This window comes from Barbatula barbatula (assembly GCF_947034865.1).
Source record: "Barbatula barbatula genome assembly, chromosome: 12".
Classification (NCBI taxonomy): Eukaryota; Metazoa; Chordata; class Actinopteri; order Cypriniformes; family Nemacheilidae; genus Barbatula; species Barbatula barbatula.
The window spans coordinates 2,719,727-2,735,411 of record NC_136775.1 but is presented as its reverse complement, the minus strand read 5'-3'; the positions used below and the strand labels follow the sequence as shown (position 1 = coordinate 2,735,411).

Below are 15,685 nucleotides of genomic sequence, written 5' to 3'. Positions count from 1 at the left end.
GCCCTAGAAAAATAAATCTGATTTGACCTGATAATTAGATGTTACTGTAGTAAAACGTAATTTTGCATATTATATTGGTGATGTATTTTGTAAAACTGCTTTTTATCACATAATTAGAAACACCACATTAATTAACGTTACATGTTTGCACTTGTTTAGTGTGTCCCAAAGGGTGAGAAATACTACATGCTCACTTGGGAACTTCACTCCCACTAGAACACTTGGGCCAAAAACGGGAAAAAACGTCATGAAAGTAGGCAAGTGGTCAAGTGCAAAGACGGCAAGTGGGGGTATTTGGACGCAGCCCAAGTCCACAGTCCTATATACTTGAATGGGGGAAGGCAAATATTTCTAAAATCACTGGCAAAAATTTAATTAAATTAAATTAAACCGCATATTTACGATCAAAAATTAAACTGGACATGAAATGTATATTAACTTTGGTTTGCTAAGTTAAAATTCCGCAAAAAATCACCTTGCCTGCGCAGTCTTTACTGATCGACGATTGGCTCGTTTTACTGTTAGTCAGGACTTCCTGCGCTTGAGCGGCCATATTAAGTGTTGCATTCCTAGTCACGGTAGTGGAGCATCATGTTAATAATAATATCTTTGCATATACTCATATATATTGTCTAGCTGTCTGTCTGCGTGTCTGTTATACATATACTGATATATAGTATATGAACTAACTGTCTGTCTCTGTGCCTGTCATGTATGTTTACTGGTAGAATGTAGCATGCATGCAGTTTAATTCAACATATTAATCTGAGAGTTTGAATCAGCAGGTGTGAATGGGCTGAATAGTAGACAGACTCGCTATCGAGTGATCATCCAGATGCCTGCTAATGGAGGTCAGGAGTGTCCAGACGTCCTTTATGAAGAGAAAGACTGTGGCACTCCATCTGTCTGTCCGGGTTACAGGTAAAAGTACACACACAGCAATATCTATAATCTACAGTTTTACTCTTTTATTTCGTAATTTCTTTCCTTGTGTAAAAAGCATGGGGATCTGTGCTTAAACACATTTCTTGGTACTCCAAATGAAAATGATTAAAATAATGTTACTTCAAAGCAGAAGGGTATAAGAGGCCGTGCTACATTGTGAATGCAGTCACGTCTGAAGAGAGTTATTAGGTACGGCTTGCAGCTACGCATGAAAAAATAACAGTCGGCTACGGGTTCTGCACAGTGATTAAAAATAAAAACAGCCTAATTTTCTTGGGTTATCTGTTTTCTGACATTTCTTATTTCAAGTCGGCTAATGAGGATATAGTGTGATAAGCAAACAACCACTTTTAATCATAATGACAAAATTACCCTGACAATCCAGGTGGAAAACACACAAGTGGCGAAAATGTCAACTGGTGCCGTGGAGCATCCGCAGGGACAGTAGAGGAGCACAGGAGAACTGCGGGGCTGGAGTCCAAACACGAGGTATGCGTGGAACAGTAGGGACCCTACGGTAGGAAGATAGAAAATCATGTCAATTATGTCTCTTAGATATCAATGAGATTAAATGGAAACTTCTGCATAAGACTCCTACATTTCAGAAAGCAAGAAATCTTACAAATGTCTCAATTTTTCGATTCTTTCTTCTTGTATGCATTTCATTGCAACCTGCAGTTTTAGGTTTTCAATGCGTTTTTGGATCTATTTTCTTGATGCTCAGAAGCCAGCAGACTGCGTCATATTTTGGCATAAACATTGGTCTGACAGAAGCTTCCGTCACTCCAGATTTCACATTTGCCCTTCAGTGCATTTCAGGAGCAAAGCAATCCCTCAAAGTCGTGATCTGATTGGTCTTGACATTGCAGACAGACGTCATTGTTTTGTCATCAGTGTTGATGCTGCTCTCTTGAACTCGGTAGTGGCTCAGAGTTTGACCTCATGCTTTCTGTTTACTCGCCCTCACGTCACATGTCATTTCAACATGATGCATTACATCATCATAGGAATGACACCAGCTAAAAGAAACAGTTCAACCAAAAATAAATAAAACATTTTATAATTTCGCCCAGAAACAATGTTCTATGTCACTGCATTTGCAAATATGTCCATCTTTTAAGTAATCAAAATGACTCTAGTGGCTCGATTCATGTCTTCGGAAACAAAACAAAAATGTCTTTGTGAGAAAATAATTAATATTTTGAGATTATGATGTGATATTGAAACCTAAACAAACACTAAATTTAACTAAGGGGACTTGAAATAACTCTGCCAGTGAGAATCAACGTTATGTCATCCATTTGATGCTCCAATGGGCTTGTTTTTGATGCGAGTTTTTGCTAAATAATCCAAAATATAAATAGTTTTTGCTTAAAAACATATCCTTTCACTTCAGAGGACATTTACTAACCCACTGGAGTCATTGAGATTACATATAGATTACTTTGATGATGGAGCTTCAAAATTTCGGGACCTGTATGGACTGATGGATATTTTTATAAAGAAAAAAATTGTTGCGTTCATCTAAAGAAGCAAAGTCGTAATCCTCTGGAATGACATGAAACGATGTCAGGATGTAAAATGTTTGGGGGAAATTTTCCTTTAAAATGTTACACTATAAGCCGCTCTGTGCTTTTGTCACTCTTTATAAAATGTTGATAGTAGATGTGCGTTATTATATTGTGTCATATTAACTTTAACTTTGTCAAATTGTTCCATGTTTTTTTGTATTCATCATTGTCATATAATACGCCACAGTGCAAGCAGATACAAATACAGAGATTCAGTACATGTTTTCCCTTCAAACAGGTGACTGATCAAAGTGAAGAGCGTGACTCTTTCTTGCTTTTCTGTCCTATAAATAACCGAGTGTGCGCATTTCTGTGCCGTCTGGCACTGTGCCATATCCTCTCTGTAATCTGAAGGATTGTTGAATCTTACCGCTGCATTCGTGTATGCGTGTGTTCTGCAGCTATCTCATGTAGGCAGCTGGATGGTACATTGGCGGATGTCGCGCACTGTCTGAGGTTTGCCAAAACTATGCCCGCTGTAAGCCAGTCCTGCCAGTTACCCTGCAGAGACGACTGCCAGCTCACCAACTGGTCCAAGTTCTCTCCCTGCACCTCGGACTGCGTAGGTGTTCGGACGCGAAAGAGAGCTCTCGTAGGTAATGAAAACATTTGCCAAGGAGAGTTATAACTATATACTATATTCAATGACATATGTCCAAAAGGTATTACGGTGTCCACCTGGAGGCAGATGTGGCACTGGTGGGGGGCTTTCATTTATCAACACTATCTCTGATTACAGGAAAAAGCAAGAAGAAGGATAAATGTAAGAACAGCCAGATGTACCCGCTGAGCGAGACCCAGTACTGCCCGTGTGACAAATACAACGCCCAGCCGGTGGGGAACTGGTCCGACTGCATTCTGCCCGAGGGCCGCGTGGAGGGCGCACTGGGCATGAAGGTCCAGGGAGATGTTAAGGAGTGCGGGCAAGGCCACCGATACCAGGCCATGGTGTGCTATGATCAAGACAACAGGCTTGTGGAGACGTCACGCTGTAACAGTCACGGTACATCTATCTACGTAACTTTATAACATAAGGCACACGTCTTCCCTGTGATGTCAAGATGAGTTTTGAAGGTTGTGATTTCACACTATGATTATGACCTAGACTCTTATATATACAGCTGCGGAAAAGATTAAGAAAGCATACAACATTTTAATCTATTCATCATTTCTAGATGTATTATGTACTGTTGTCGTTCCAGTCCAGTGATTGTTGAATTTCAACCTCAGGAGTGACATAAAGTCATCCAGCAGCAATGTGAAAGATTGGACTGTCATAAAAATCCAGGTTATTACAAAACCTATATACTGTACGTGTAGAAATATTACTGTTGTTTTGCTTAAAAGTGAATATTAACTTATTTTCTTTGCAGTATTTAGATCGGAAAAAGCAATATTTTTATTAGAAATTTGACAGAAATATTGTTAGTTCACAGAATGAAACAAAAACAATTATTTAACCCAAACACATAGCTATAAATAGTTATTTCAGAAAATATCAAAATAACTTTTAAAAAGTTTCTTAACGTTTTCCACGGCTGTATATATCCAATTTCAATCCATGTTTTCCAATTTATTGCACATGAGTATTTTGTAGATACGTGTATAATTTTGCATCTTTTCTATGAAATTGTCACAAGTACAAACTTATGAGAGCAGCCTGTTGTCATGACGATTTTTTTTGCTTTGTCTATTGTGAGAGAATCTGAGGGGTGTTTGTCAGTGCAAAATGTGCCACCAAACTTAAGCTGTTTTGATGGTTTTAGCCACTGATCTATATAAATGACTGGATTGCTCATGACGTCATTACACTGAAGCTACAGCACCGCCACGTTGGTATGCCCAAACGTTCTTTTAAATTAATAGGGAGTTATCACATATTAACGATAAAACGGTAACTTACCAGTCCATCTAAAGTCTCACATTCTTACAACGCAAATATCTTAAGCATGTCATTTCATTACAGATCAATGAGACACCTCAACATATTGTCATGAAACTGCTCCGAGACTTAGGGTGAGATCCAGATGCAGCTTTATTAGAAGGGTAATCCAAAGGGGTAATCCAGATAACAGGCAAGGGTCATACACAAACAGGCAGTCCAAACAAAGAAACAAACAAAAGAAACAAACAAAACAGGCAGGGACCAGAGGCAAAAGCGTAAACGGGAAGCAAGGCAAGAAATACAAAAACCAGAAAACCATAAACCAGGAAAACGCTCAGAAATGCAGTATAGAACAAACAAGACTTCGCAGTGAGTGAATAAGTGCACATGGTTTATATAGAGTGAATGTGAATGATATGCAGGTGTGTGTGAAATCAGTGCTGATGAGTCCGGGTAGTGAGTTATGGGAAATGTAGTCTGTGAGTGAATGATAAGTTTGATGTGGAGTGCCCTCTGGTGGTTTTCAAGGGCACTCCAGCTGGTGACCGTTACACATATGATGTGCTTATTCTGAAATCTTCATTTGTAAGTCGCTTTGGATAAAAGCGTCTGCTAAATGACTAAATGTAAATGCGGATAAATACAGGCTGTGTATGTTCTTTAAGTCATGAAGCTTTATTTCTATGTGCCATTACAACAGTGTGCAATACACACTCGGCTTTTATACATTGATACGTCGCTATTCTGCCCAAACTTAACATAAACTTTGGAAAAAACCTCCTCAATTTAAACACATATATGAACTAAAAACATATCGCGTGCCTAATTAGTCAAAATGATGATCTGAAATAACCTGTTTTCAGGCTAAGTCAATGGCGTTCTCTGTCAGTTGAGCATACCAAGATGGCGGCACGATCGTTTCCGTTGGCTTCCCCTCCTGCTGTTGGTTTAGCATTCTTGGCGCAATCCAGTCATTTATATAGATCAGTGGTTTTAGCGCATCGCTGTGCAGTTGCTAGGGTGAGTCGGGAAGTTGCTAGGTGATAAATCAAAGGAGCTCACCCCCAAGTCTCCGTTATACTTACTAGATAAAGTTACATAAATGAAAGTCCTTCATGTTGAAGTGATAGCACACCTCTCCTCCACAAGCCACATGGTTTTATTACCAGTATTATTCATTCAAAGTTTCATTTTTGGGTCAACTATCACTTTAATTATCACATGAGCTATTGCACCAAATTGGAGTCGCAAAAGCTCAGATGTCAACAGTTTTACTCGCTCTTCACTGTTTTGTGAAATAAGAGGTGTTTAGAGACTGTACTGACAGTCGCCACGATAAATGTGATTATGGTGAAAAGAAATCGTTGTTAAAGGCTCAGATGCACTATTATTAATTTATAATCTTTACTTTATTTCCCAACAGTTCAAAGCCTTGAGAATTCAACTCCGTCATTGAATAAAGTCAAGTTATTTTCCAAAAAACATCAGACTCCTGAACAAACTATCTGATCTGTTATTCGTGTCACTCTCCAGAGTACTGATGGGATATCAAACGAAGCCAATTTCAAAGGATGTCCATGTGTCGTATGATATCTTGTGTGTGAATATAGACGTAAAAGGAGTCATCAGAAAACGTCATCAAACCCTTCTTTGCGTTTAAGAAAAGACAAACTAACCTCATGAGAAAAGCTTTATTGATCCTTTTCCTGTTTTTCATCACACTTTGTGCAGTTTCAAATCCTTCACTTTTCAAGGGATAGTTCGCCCAACAATAAAAATTCGGTCATCGTTTTCTCAAATTTCGTAGTTCTACTAAACACTAGGAAAGATATTTGGAAAAATGTCAGTGACCAAAGAGATCTCATCCCCCATTTACTGCCATAGTAGGGAAAATAAATACTATTGGAGTCAATGGGGGATGAGATCTGTTACTGACATTCTCACAAATATCTTCCTTTGGGTTCAGCAGAACAACAACATTTATACAGGTTTCATTTATTTTCATTTATTTCATTTATTTAGAGTAAATGATGACGAATTTACATTTTGGGTGAACTATCCGTTTAAGGCTCCATTTCGTTTAGAAGGCATCTTGCTGGGTGTCTTTCTCTCTCTCGCTCTGGCTGGGTTAATCATCACAGTTCATCTTAATAGGAAACTCTGTCCGACACGTTGCCGTAGGCTACTGAGAAATCGGTAAAAACTCTTATCCCTCCTCTCTGCAAGACATCAAGAAAAAGGGTCTTCCTGTTTTTCCCCAATGTTTTCTGAAGCTGTTTATTGAGGGCAATTTAATGTGAATGCTGCTTTGCACTTCTATCTATCTGCCGCAGTTATATTTTCCCTTTGGTATGTTTTTGATGTGCTTTTCACTCACACGTGACCGTCTGTGACCGATGAATTAGACTGTGTTTTACATGACTGTTTTATTTGCATGCTATCTCAGAAATTGTAATAACCTGTAACAAGTGCATTCACCACGTCGTGCAAATGTTCAATACATAAAGGTTAAAGTTTTTTTGTTTGTTATCGTTCTTGGTCTGATCTTGTTTTAATAATATAAATATACAGTATATAAGTATGAAACCAAATTGAAGCCTGACGCTTTTGCTCACGGTTGCATTGAGTAATGAACACGTCTTTTTTTCTTCCAGAAATGAAAGAAAGTTGTAAACGATGACAGAACTTGTTTTCGTTCTTTCGTGAAGTCGCTTTGGTGTCGCCCAGGGTCAGAACTCTGACACGTTGTGTATTTCGTTGAAGGAATGAGGTCACAAGGCTCGCCATGTTCTGCAAAAGCCATCGGCTCTGAAGTCCGCTTTTAACACCTCTGAACTGGCTGTAGGGATAAAGTCAGCTGCACGTCAGGTCAAGGGGTCTTGTTTTCTCCTCCTGGAGGGTAATCACCCTGTTTAAGCAAAGTAACAAGCTGACGTGTCTTAGGAAATGCGTTACCCCCGGTATGAAGCGATAAGAGAGCTTTATACAGAAGCGGTCTGATACTGCAGGATATTTTGGGTGGCTGTGGTTCCCCCCCCGGGGACCGACTCTCCTCTAGCCTGTCAGCACCGTGTCAGATCCTAGTTAATCTTTCCAGCAGGGGAGGAGAAGCTGTGAAACTCACCCCAGACCTCTCTGATTAATTGCTTTGATTTTTCAATCACCGTCTCCATGCAGAAGGCCCTGTGGGTACACGGCGCGCCACTTGGGTTCCAAATGCTTGTTAGCGGCTGTGCCAAGCTTTGAATGTCAGGTAGAGGCAATGTTCTTCTTTTTGTAGTTTCTTACACATTTCTTGCCGTTTTAAAAGTGTTGTAGCTCATCGGTCATGAGTTCGATCTCCAGGGAAGCCTTTAAAATCGAAAGAAAGTGTCCCGAAGTGTTTTTACTTACTTTATTTCCAATTATTTCAGTTTTTTTATTTTGGGGTGAAATGTGCATTGTACTTGTTCTTGACAGGTTGCATAAAGTTCACTTACCTGCTAACATAAAACTCCTGAGATTCATGATACTGAATCAATTATTATAAACATCACATTATTCAGCAGCCATATCACCATGTAGCCCAATACTTGTTGCCCACTGAAGCTAAGCAGGGCTAACTGGATGGGAGACCTCCTGGGAAAGCTAGGTTGCTGCTGGAAGAGGTGTTACTGAGGCCAGTAGGGGGCGCTCACCCCGTGGTCTGTGTGGGTCCTAATAGTGTAAAAAAGCACTGTCCTTCGGATGAGATGTTAAACCGTGGTCCTGACCACCTGTGGTCATGAAAAATCCCTTGGCACTTCTCGTAAAAGAGTAGTGTCCCGGCCAGATTCCCTCCGATGGCCCTGGTCAATCATGGCCTCCCAATAATCCTCATCCTCTGAATTGCCTATGTCTCTCTATCTCTCTCCTCTCCACCCATAGCAGTACTATAGTACTGTGGCTGCCGTCGCATCATCCAAGTGGATGCTGCACACCGGTGGTGGGTGAGGAGAGACCCACTCATATGATTGTAAAACACTTTGGGTGTACAGCAATACACAATAAAGCGTATATGGCTCACTCACAGGGTCCAAAATGAACCTTCATCGTGTGCCAAATGATATTAATAATTGGCTCTGGTTTATAATAAACCGTCCACTTGGCTCAAAACATTCTAGTAACTGATACAAACTTACAAAAATAATTAGACGGACAAACTGACGCCACATTTTTCTTGATGCCAGTAAAGAAACACGGTGTCCAGTGTTGGGTGCCAAAATGTAAAACCCTTCATCACTTACTTTTTATCAAATAGAAACTGAGCAAGTAGATTTGTCATTAAATGTCCAGTGTGTAAAAGGGTCTATTGACGGAAATGCATATAATATGCATAACTATTTATTCAGAGGTGTATAAAGACATAATGAGGCTTTGTGTTTTTATAACTATTTATTTTATAGCTATTTCTATCTACATACAGTGTAACTGTTTATATTTCTGACCTGAAACCAGCTCCGAGTTAATATTGCAGATCCGTGAATCATGATGAATCCGGGTCCAGATGATGTCTGATGACTTCTCTGTTTTTAGGTTATATAGAAGAGGCTTGTATCGTTCCCTGTCCCTCCGACTGCAAACTCAGCGAATGGTCCAACTGGTCTCGCTGCAGCAAATCTTGTGGCAGTGGGGTCAAAGTTCGCTCCAAGTGGCTCAGAGAAAAGCCGTACAACGGTGGGCGACCGTGTCCGAAACTAGACCACCTTAACCAGGTACGTTCTGAAACACATGGACGATGTTTGAACGCATATCCAACGTATTGATGTTATACCTTATACAGTCATTCATTATTTATTGTCTCTTTTTTTATAAAACCTAGTTTACTGCGGGGCTTTCCACTATCATCTAAATACTCAGGAGACTCAACTCACAGTTTAATTTAGTATAAATGTAATTTGGCTTTAATGTGTTGCTAAATTTAATACTCTCATAATGCAATCCACATAAACAATCGTATTTTTTACCAGCTATTCTTAAATAAACTATTACGTATCATTGTTTGCAATCTGGACACCAGTATTTTTTGAGTTTGAATGTAAATGAAAACATGGTGAGGATCTAAAAAACCATCACAGGTGAACCGCTGTTCATTCAGCATTTTACTTCATCCTTTTCTCAAATGAAATTTGCATTAATGCACGTTTTGTCTATCAAAACTCAAAAACGATTAACAATGTGCTCAGTTTTATGTTGACTTCAGGCAGTGATGTACTGTACATGGTTTATGGTGTTACCTAATCATATTTTCTCATTTCTTTTTCTCTTTTACTGCCGGGCCACAGGCACAGGTAAATGCACTTTCAAGTCTTAATCTTGCTGGGGTGTTCTTGCAGAGTTTATTTGAATGACTCCGTCTCGTAAATGTGTTGATGCTGTAGTAAATGACCGCTCATGTCATTCTACAGGTCTATGAGGTGGTGCCGTGCGTCAGCGACTGCAGTCAGTATGTTTGGGTGGCAGAACCCTGGAGCGTGTGGAAAGTGAGTAATGTGGACCTGACAGAGAACTGCGGTGAGGGCGTGCAGACCAGAAGAGTCAGGTGAGAACTCAACTGGATATAGTACAGTAGCTCTTATAAGGTTAGTCAGGGTTCTTCAAAAACAGCTCTTTTTTTGTTCCATTAGACCACATCCTTAATATGAATGATCCATTGGTGAATAGTCAAGATATTTGTTGTATGAATGAAATTCGTATTATGTATTTTGCTCTCAGAACAGATGGGGTAGAAGTGCATAAGAAACAATACATTACAAAGACAAACAATATGAAAAACATACACATGCACCAGAACTTTTTAAGCTTGCTTGGATTTGATGATTCTATATATGAGCTTTCAACCAATGATGCGCTGGAGCTACACAAGGACCGCACCTACTTTTAATGCGGGACAGGGAGATGTAAAAAGGAAATAAAAAATAATTAACTAAATGTGAGAATATTTAAATATGGAAAAAATACATAAAAACATAAATGAATGCATAAATAAATACAGTATAAACAGAAATAGATAAACAAATTAGAAAGTTTTCTAAAAACCTTTGACGAGTAATTCATGATTAATTTTCGTTTCAACAATTGTTGTATTTATTTAAGTCACTTATTTCGTATTTCGATTTATTTCGTATTTTTGCCAAATATTTATCGATTATTTTATTTTGGACTTTCAAACGATTAATCGCGATGAATCGCATCCAGAATAAAAGTTTGTGTTTGCATATTATATGGCTGTGTACTGTGCATATTAATTTTGTACTTGTAAACACATACACATTCATGTAAACATATTAAGGAAATATTTTCATGTATTTACGCACTTATATTTACCAATAATTAAAATGATATATAAAAGTTTATACATTTTTCATGTACTATTTCTTCTAAATGTATGCATGTATGTTTTTTTCTTTTGTAAATACAATATTATTATGCACAGTACACATACATATATGACTTAAACACAAACCTTTGTTCTGGATGCGATTAATCGCAATTAATCGTTTGATAGCCCTAATTTATTAATTTTTAATAACTGCAGGTTTGGTCACAATAAAAAGAGTGAATATACAATGTTTTTATTCCATATTTTTTCCTCTTATCGAATGACAATAAGATCTTTCTACACATAGTTGTTGAATTACCCGCTTCTCACCTGCAGTCTCATTGTACTCATGTGATGATCTTGCGTGTTAGGTGTATGTTAAACACAGCGGACGGCCCGACCGACGCGGTGGATGATTACCTGTGTGATCCAGAGGAGATGCCACTGGGTACGAGGGAAAGCCGTCTGCCCTGCCCGGAGGACTGCGTGCTATCCGACTGGAGTCCCTGGACCCCATGTGACCTGGTAAGGGTACCTCTTATACATTTATACCTGGTATTTACATCTCTTCCAGGGAGCCATTGTCAGATTTTTACTCCCACTGTATGTTGATAAAGAAGACGCTTGCACAACATCTGCACAATTTCTTCCAGATTGGTTAGAATAAATTAAGACCAAATTCTCCCAACATTTGAATTATCCAAACTATGCCATCCTCATGAGTTTTATTGCTCTATACTCTTATGTATGTGTCGACAGTCATCTCATTTGTTTCTGTTTTGGGTGAGGAGACGGATTTTCTCTATCTGCCCTCATCTGGGAGATGCCGACAGGGTCATTATTTTATCCCTGGCTCACGTGCCCTCACTGAGAGCCAACAGACGTTAAACCTCAATGGTGCCATGAAAGCATCAGCGCAGACTGTTTAGATGCACTTTTTCAAATGAACAGCTTGAGAAGAAATACGGAACGCTTTCAGCTGTCAGTTTTGACAACAGCTACGGTAGTAAATGGATTTGGAGTTCTGCAAAACCAAACCCAGTTTTCTATCTTTCTTAAAGCCGTGTACTGGAAGAGGCGACCGTGAGAGGACCGCCATCGCACTGCGTCTGCCTAAAGAGGGGGATGATTGTCCGGTTAGCATGCAGACCGAACCTTGCCTCCTGAACCGCAACTGTTTTCACTACAGTTATAACATCACAGGTGGGCGTTCTCATCATAAACGTGTATGCATACACCTGTTGATGTGTTTAATATGTCTTGTGAATTGCGGCCCATAAAAACAGCCGGCAATGACAATTCTATGTATATACAGCCGCGGAAAAAATTAAGAGACCATTTCAAATGTTCATTCATTAAGCGTTTCTAGATACATGAATTTCAACACAATCAAACATCCGCATTGACATAAAGTCATCCAACAGCAATGTAAGACTGACAGAATGACAAGACGCATGAAAACTGTGATGACCATAAAGGTTTTCACATAAAAAAATACGTTTGAACTTTTGCTAAATAGAAATATGACTTGTTTTGCTTAAAAGTGAACATGAACTTGTTTTCTTTGCCGTAGTTGAGGTTTGCAGTTTTTATTTTCTGCTAATAAATGCAAATAGAAAAAATATCGGAAAATTGTTAGCAGTTCACAGAATGAAACAAAAATGAACATTGTACCTAAACACATACAATACCTACAAATAGTAAATTCAGAAAAACAGATTTTGAAATGCTCTCTTAATTTTCTCCACGGCTGTATATCTACGGTGGCCCATTATAGTTATTTTTGCACATTAAAATGTTTTAAAATATTTCTTGTAGATCATTTTCTTACTTCTTAAAGTCTGTCAAACTGTTTTGCTTTTAACCTCACCATAAATCCACAATTGCCTCTATGTACTTTCCTCTTGCTATCAATTAGTGCATATCATTCCAGAACCAAACAATTGAACCTAAATCCATCCACAAACCTATTGCATTATAAACACGGTCTGGGTTGTGAAATGTTTCATGTTTAGTTCTGTGGCTGCTTGCATCTTTTCCAGCCTAGGAGTCTGGGCAGAACTCAAAAAGCACAGTTTTTTCCTCTCGGTTTTGCCATTCAAGCGTTTTAGGCGGCGTATGCATAATTCAGGAGCTAGAATCGTTACTGGAAATGCGTTTCCCGTCTGCCTAGACATCATTCACGATACCTCCCAAAGAGCATCATAGCGAAGCGCTGCAGTCAGGATGCTGGAACTGTGTCTTCAAACTTTCCTCCCTGGAAGATTCAAGCAATCTGATTTAGATGTGAAGAAGTTTGAAGGAGAACCCACTGGATAATATCTGCGTTTGTGTGTGTTTTGTTAGACTGGAGCACGTGCCAGTTAAGTGCCAATGCTGTCTGTGGAGTGGGTCTGAAGACAAGGATGCTGGACTGCGTTAGGAGTGACGGCAAATCCGTTGACCTCAAGTACTGTCAAAAGGTTTGTTCATTAGTTTGTTCACTGTGCTCGCAGGGTTTCAGATTTCCCAGGATTCAATTTCTCGTGAATCTCAAAGCAACAGGGATGAATAGTTTCTTGTTTTCACTCACAGCTGGGCTTGGACAGGAAATGGCAGATGAACGCCTCCTGTACGGTGGAGTGTCCAATCAACTGCCAGCTCTCTGATTGGTCAGCCTGGACAGACTGCTCCCAGACCTGTGGCCTCGATGGTAATACAAAACATATGAGCGTTCTGTTCAGTGTTTGTGCAATAATGAGAAGTCTGGCTATGCAAGACTGTGTATGTACTGTACAGCAAACGTGCGTTGTGTTGAAGGTGTCGTCCCTGCTTGAAAGGCTGTCTGTGCATGAGGAGGGTGAAAGGATGTATGAGGACAGATACCGAGAAATACTGAGATGAAATGCTAAACTTTGAGACAGTTCTGCCTTATGATTAGAGATAGAATCAGCATTAGACAGAAACTCACAGTCTGACTGCCGAGCACTTCAATGATGAGAGAGAGAGAGCGAGAGAGAGAGAGAGAGAGAGAGAGGGTGATGTATTGTGTGCAGTTCTATGCTCAACCTGTGGGATGAGCTAGCCGGTTATCTGAGACAGCCATGCCTTCAGCCAGAAACTAAGAAATGAGAGTCTGTGTGTCTGGTGTAGTGTAGAGATGTGTGTGTATAGAGCTTCGGAGGTGGACGTTGCGCAATCTGAACTCCGCCATTTTGGCAGGCTAGAGCGCTTGAGCGACTGTAGCATTGGTATTGACATTGGTCAATAATTTAAGGCTGTATAGACTTTACAAAAGCAACAGGGGAAAGCAATATATTCCTAAGGATTCAGAATCCCTGATAGACGATTAAAGGGGTCATATGACACGGCTAAAATAAATATTATCGTTTGTTTTAGAAATACTGCAAGTTTGCCCCGCCTCTCTGAAACGCGCAGATTTTTTACAAAGCTCATCGCTCTTAAAAGCGAGGTGTGCTATGATTGGCCAGTTAACCAGTACGTAGTTATTGGTCGAATACTGCAAGCGTGTGACGGATATGTAAAGCCTCTGATCATATTTGGAACATCAGGTTCCAAAGCAAATGTAAAGACAGGCACGCCTACCTTACTTGCGTAAACATTTGTGCGGTCTTAGTCGAATCAAACCACAAACCGACGTAGATTTTTGGGGGTGTGGTTACACGAGGTGTTTCAGGCAGATCTGGGTGAGCATTCGCTTTTAGATAGAATGCATCTTTTTTTTTTTCCGACACTTAATTTTTTTTAATTTTACATGCACAGGCCACTTATAACACACCAAAGACACAGAAAAACTTGCATTGGCGCCATATGACCCCTTTTAATGGTTAACAGCAATAAAACGTGCTAACCGACACATCACCGCTATCTCTTCCTCTCCGTCGTTATGCTGCCAAATCCTAAACAAGAAACATGAGAGCAGCACTCGCCTAGTCCAGCTGTGCAGTCGCAATGGGCTCCTAACATCATTGTGTCTGACCACCACCCTTGCAAGATCAATGATATAGCTAACTGTTATGCTGGATACCTACAAACAAGGACAGCTAGGGTCGATTACGTTAGCTAACAACACTGTTGACTCACCCTTCCAATGACGACAAAGCAGGTTAAAGACTCCAAAGTTGAACATCCACATAAATTGTTACCACTCCAGTCTTTTCAAGAGTCTCAGGAGTAGGACGATGAAAACTTGATGAGGTAGTTGTAGATAGCACGATCCTGCAGGTCAGTACATTTATCAATTTCTTTATTATGTAAGTGCAGAAATGTGCGTCTGTAAGTACAGAGATGTGTGTGTATAGAGATTCTTGTGTTTAGATGTATATTCAAAAAAGAAATCTGAAATGTAATAAAATGCTATTGAAATTTTTGCATTGTCATCTCATTTTAATTATTGTAATGTAAACTTAAAAATAATGTTTTAATTGTCAAATATGTTTACTTTATGACGATCTCAAAGTATACAATACTGTGTGTGTGTATATATATATATATATTAGGGAAGATGTGGCGCAGACGGACAGTGCTCCAGGCATCTCAGGGAGACGGCAGGCCGTGTCCGTCCCAGATGGAACAGTGGAAGCTGTGTCCTGTTCAGCCCTGTTACAGATGGCAGTACGGCCCCTGGTCAGAGTGTCGTGTTGAGGTCTCTCTCTCTTTCTTTCTCTCGTTCTTACCTCTGTGATGTATGCTAGACGTGTTTCTGTAGTTCCATTGTCTGTTGTTGTCAGAAATGTTGTATATTCTTCTCTGTCCTATTTTCTGCCGATCTTCCAGGTGGCTCATGAAATTCAAACATTTTCGTGTTTATTGAATCTCCTACAACAGAGCAAAATACCTCAAGCGCAAATCAGCCGAACTCGCTAACTACCTGCGCCGGAGCAGACGTACCTCGCTTCTCTAATGCCTTGTTTTCCAATCTCGTCCTCTCATCTCTTTTTTCTG

The 15,685-nt window shown here is 39.7% G+C and overlaps 1 protein-coding gene across 1 annotated transcript in view; it reads left to right on the top strand.

Moving 5' to 3' along the window:
* The window catches only part of thsd7ab (thrombospondin, type I, domain containing 7Ab), a gene marked incomplete at its 3' end in the record, with an annotated part of 85,012 nt that overhangs the window by 64,251 nt on the left and 5,076 nt on the right, over nucleotides 1-15,685 (top strand). Inside the window, exons 11-21 of the mRNA XM_079469427.1 lie at nucleotides 786-921; nucleotides 1,331-1,434; nucleotides 2,918-3,112; nucleotides 3,256-3,519; nucleotides 8,956-9,134; nucleotides 9,828-9,961; nucleotides 11,113-11,266; nucleotides 11,803-11,944; nucleotides 13,088-13,203; nucleotides 13,316-13,433; nucleotides 15,241-15,386. Of these exons, the coding sequence (XP_079325553.1) occupies nucleotides 786-921; nucleotides 1,331-1,434; nucleotides 2,918-3,112; nucleotides 3,256-3,519; nucleotides 8,956-9,134; nucleotides 9,828-9,961; nucleotides 11,113-11,266; nucleotides 11,803-11,944; nucleotides 13,088-13,203; nucleotides 13,316-13,433; nucleotides 15,241-15,386 (1,688 nt within the window). The remainder of the gene's footprint in view (nucleotides 1-785; nucleotides 922-1,330; nucleotides 1,435-2,917; nucleotides 3,113-3,255; nucleotides 3,520-8,955; nucleotides 9,135-9,827; nucleotides 9,962-11,112; nucleotides 11,267-11,802; nucleotides 11,945-13,087; nucleotides 13,204-13,315; nucleotides 13,434-15,240; nucleotides 15,387-15,685) is intronic.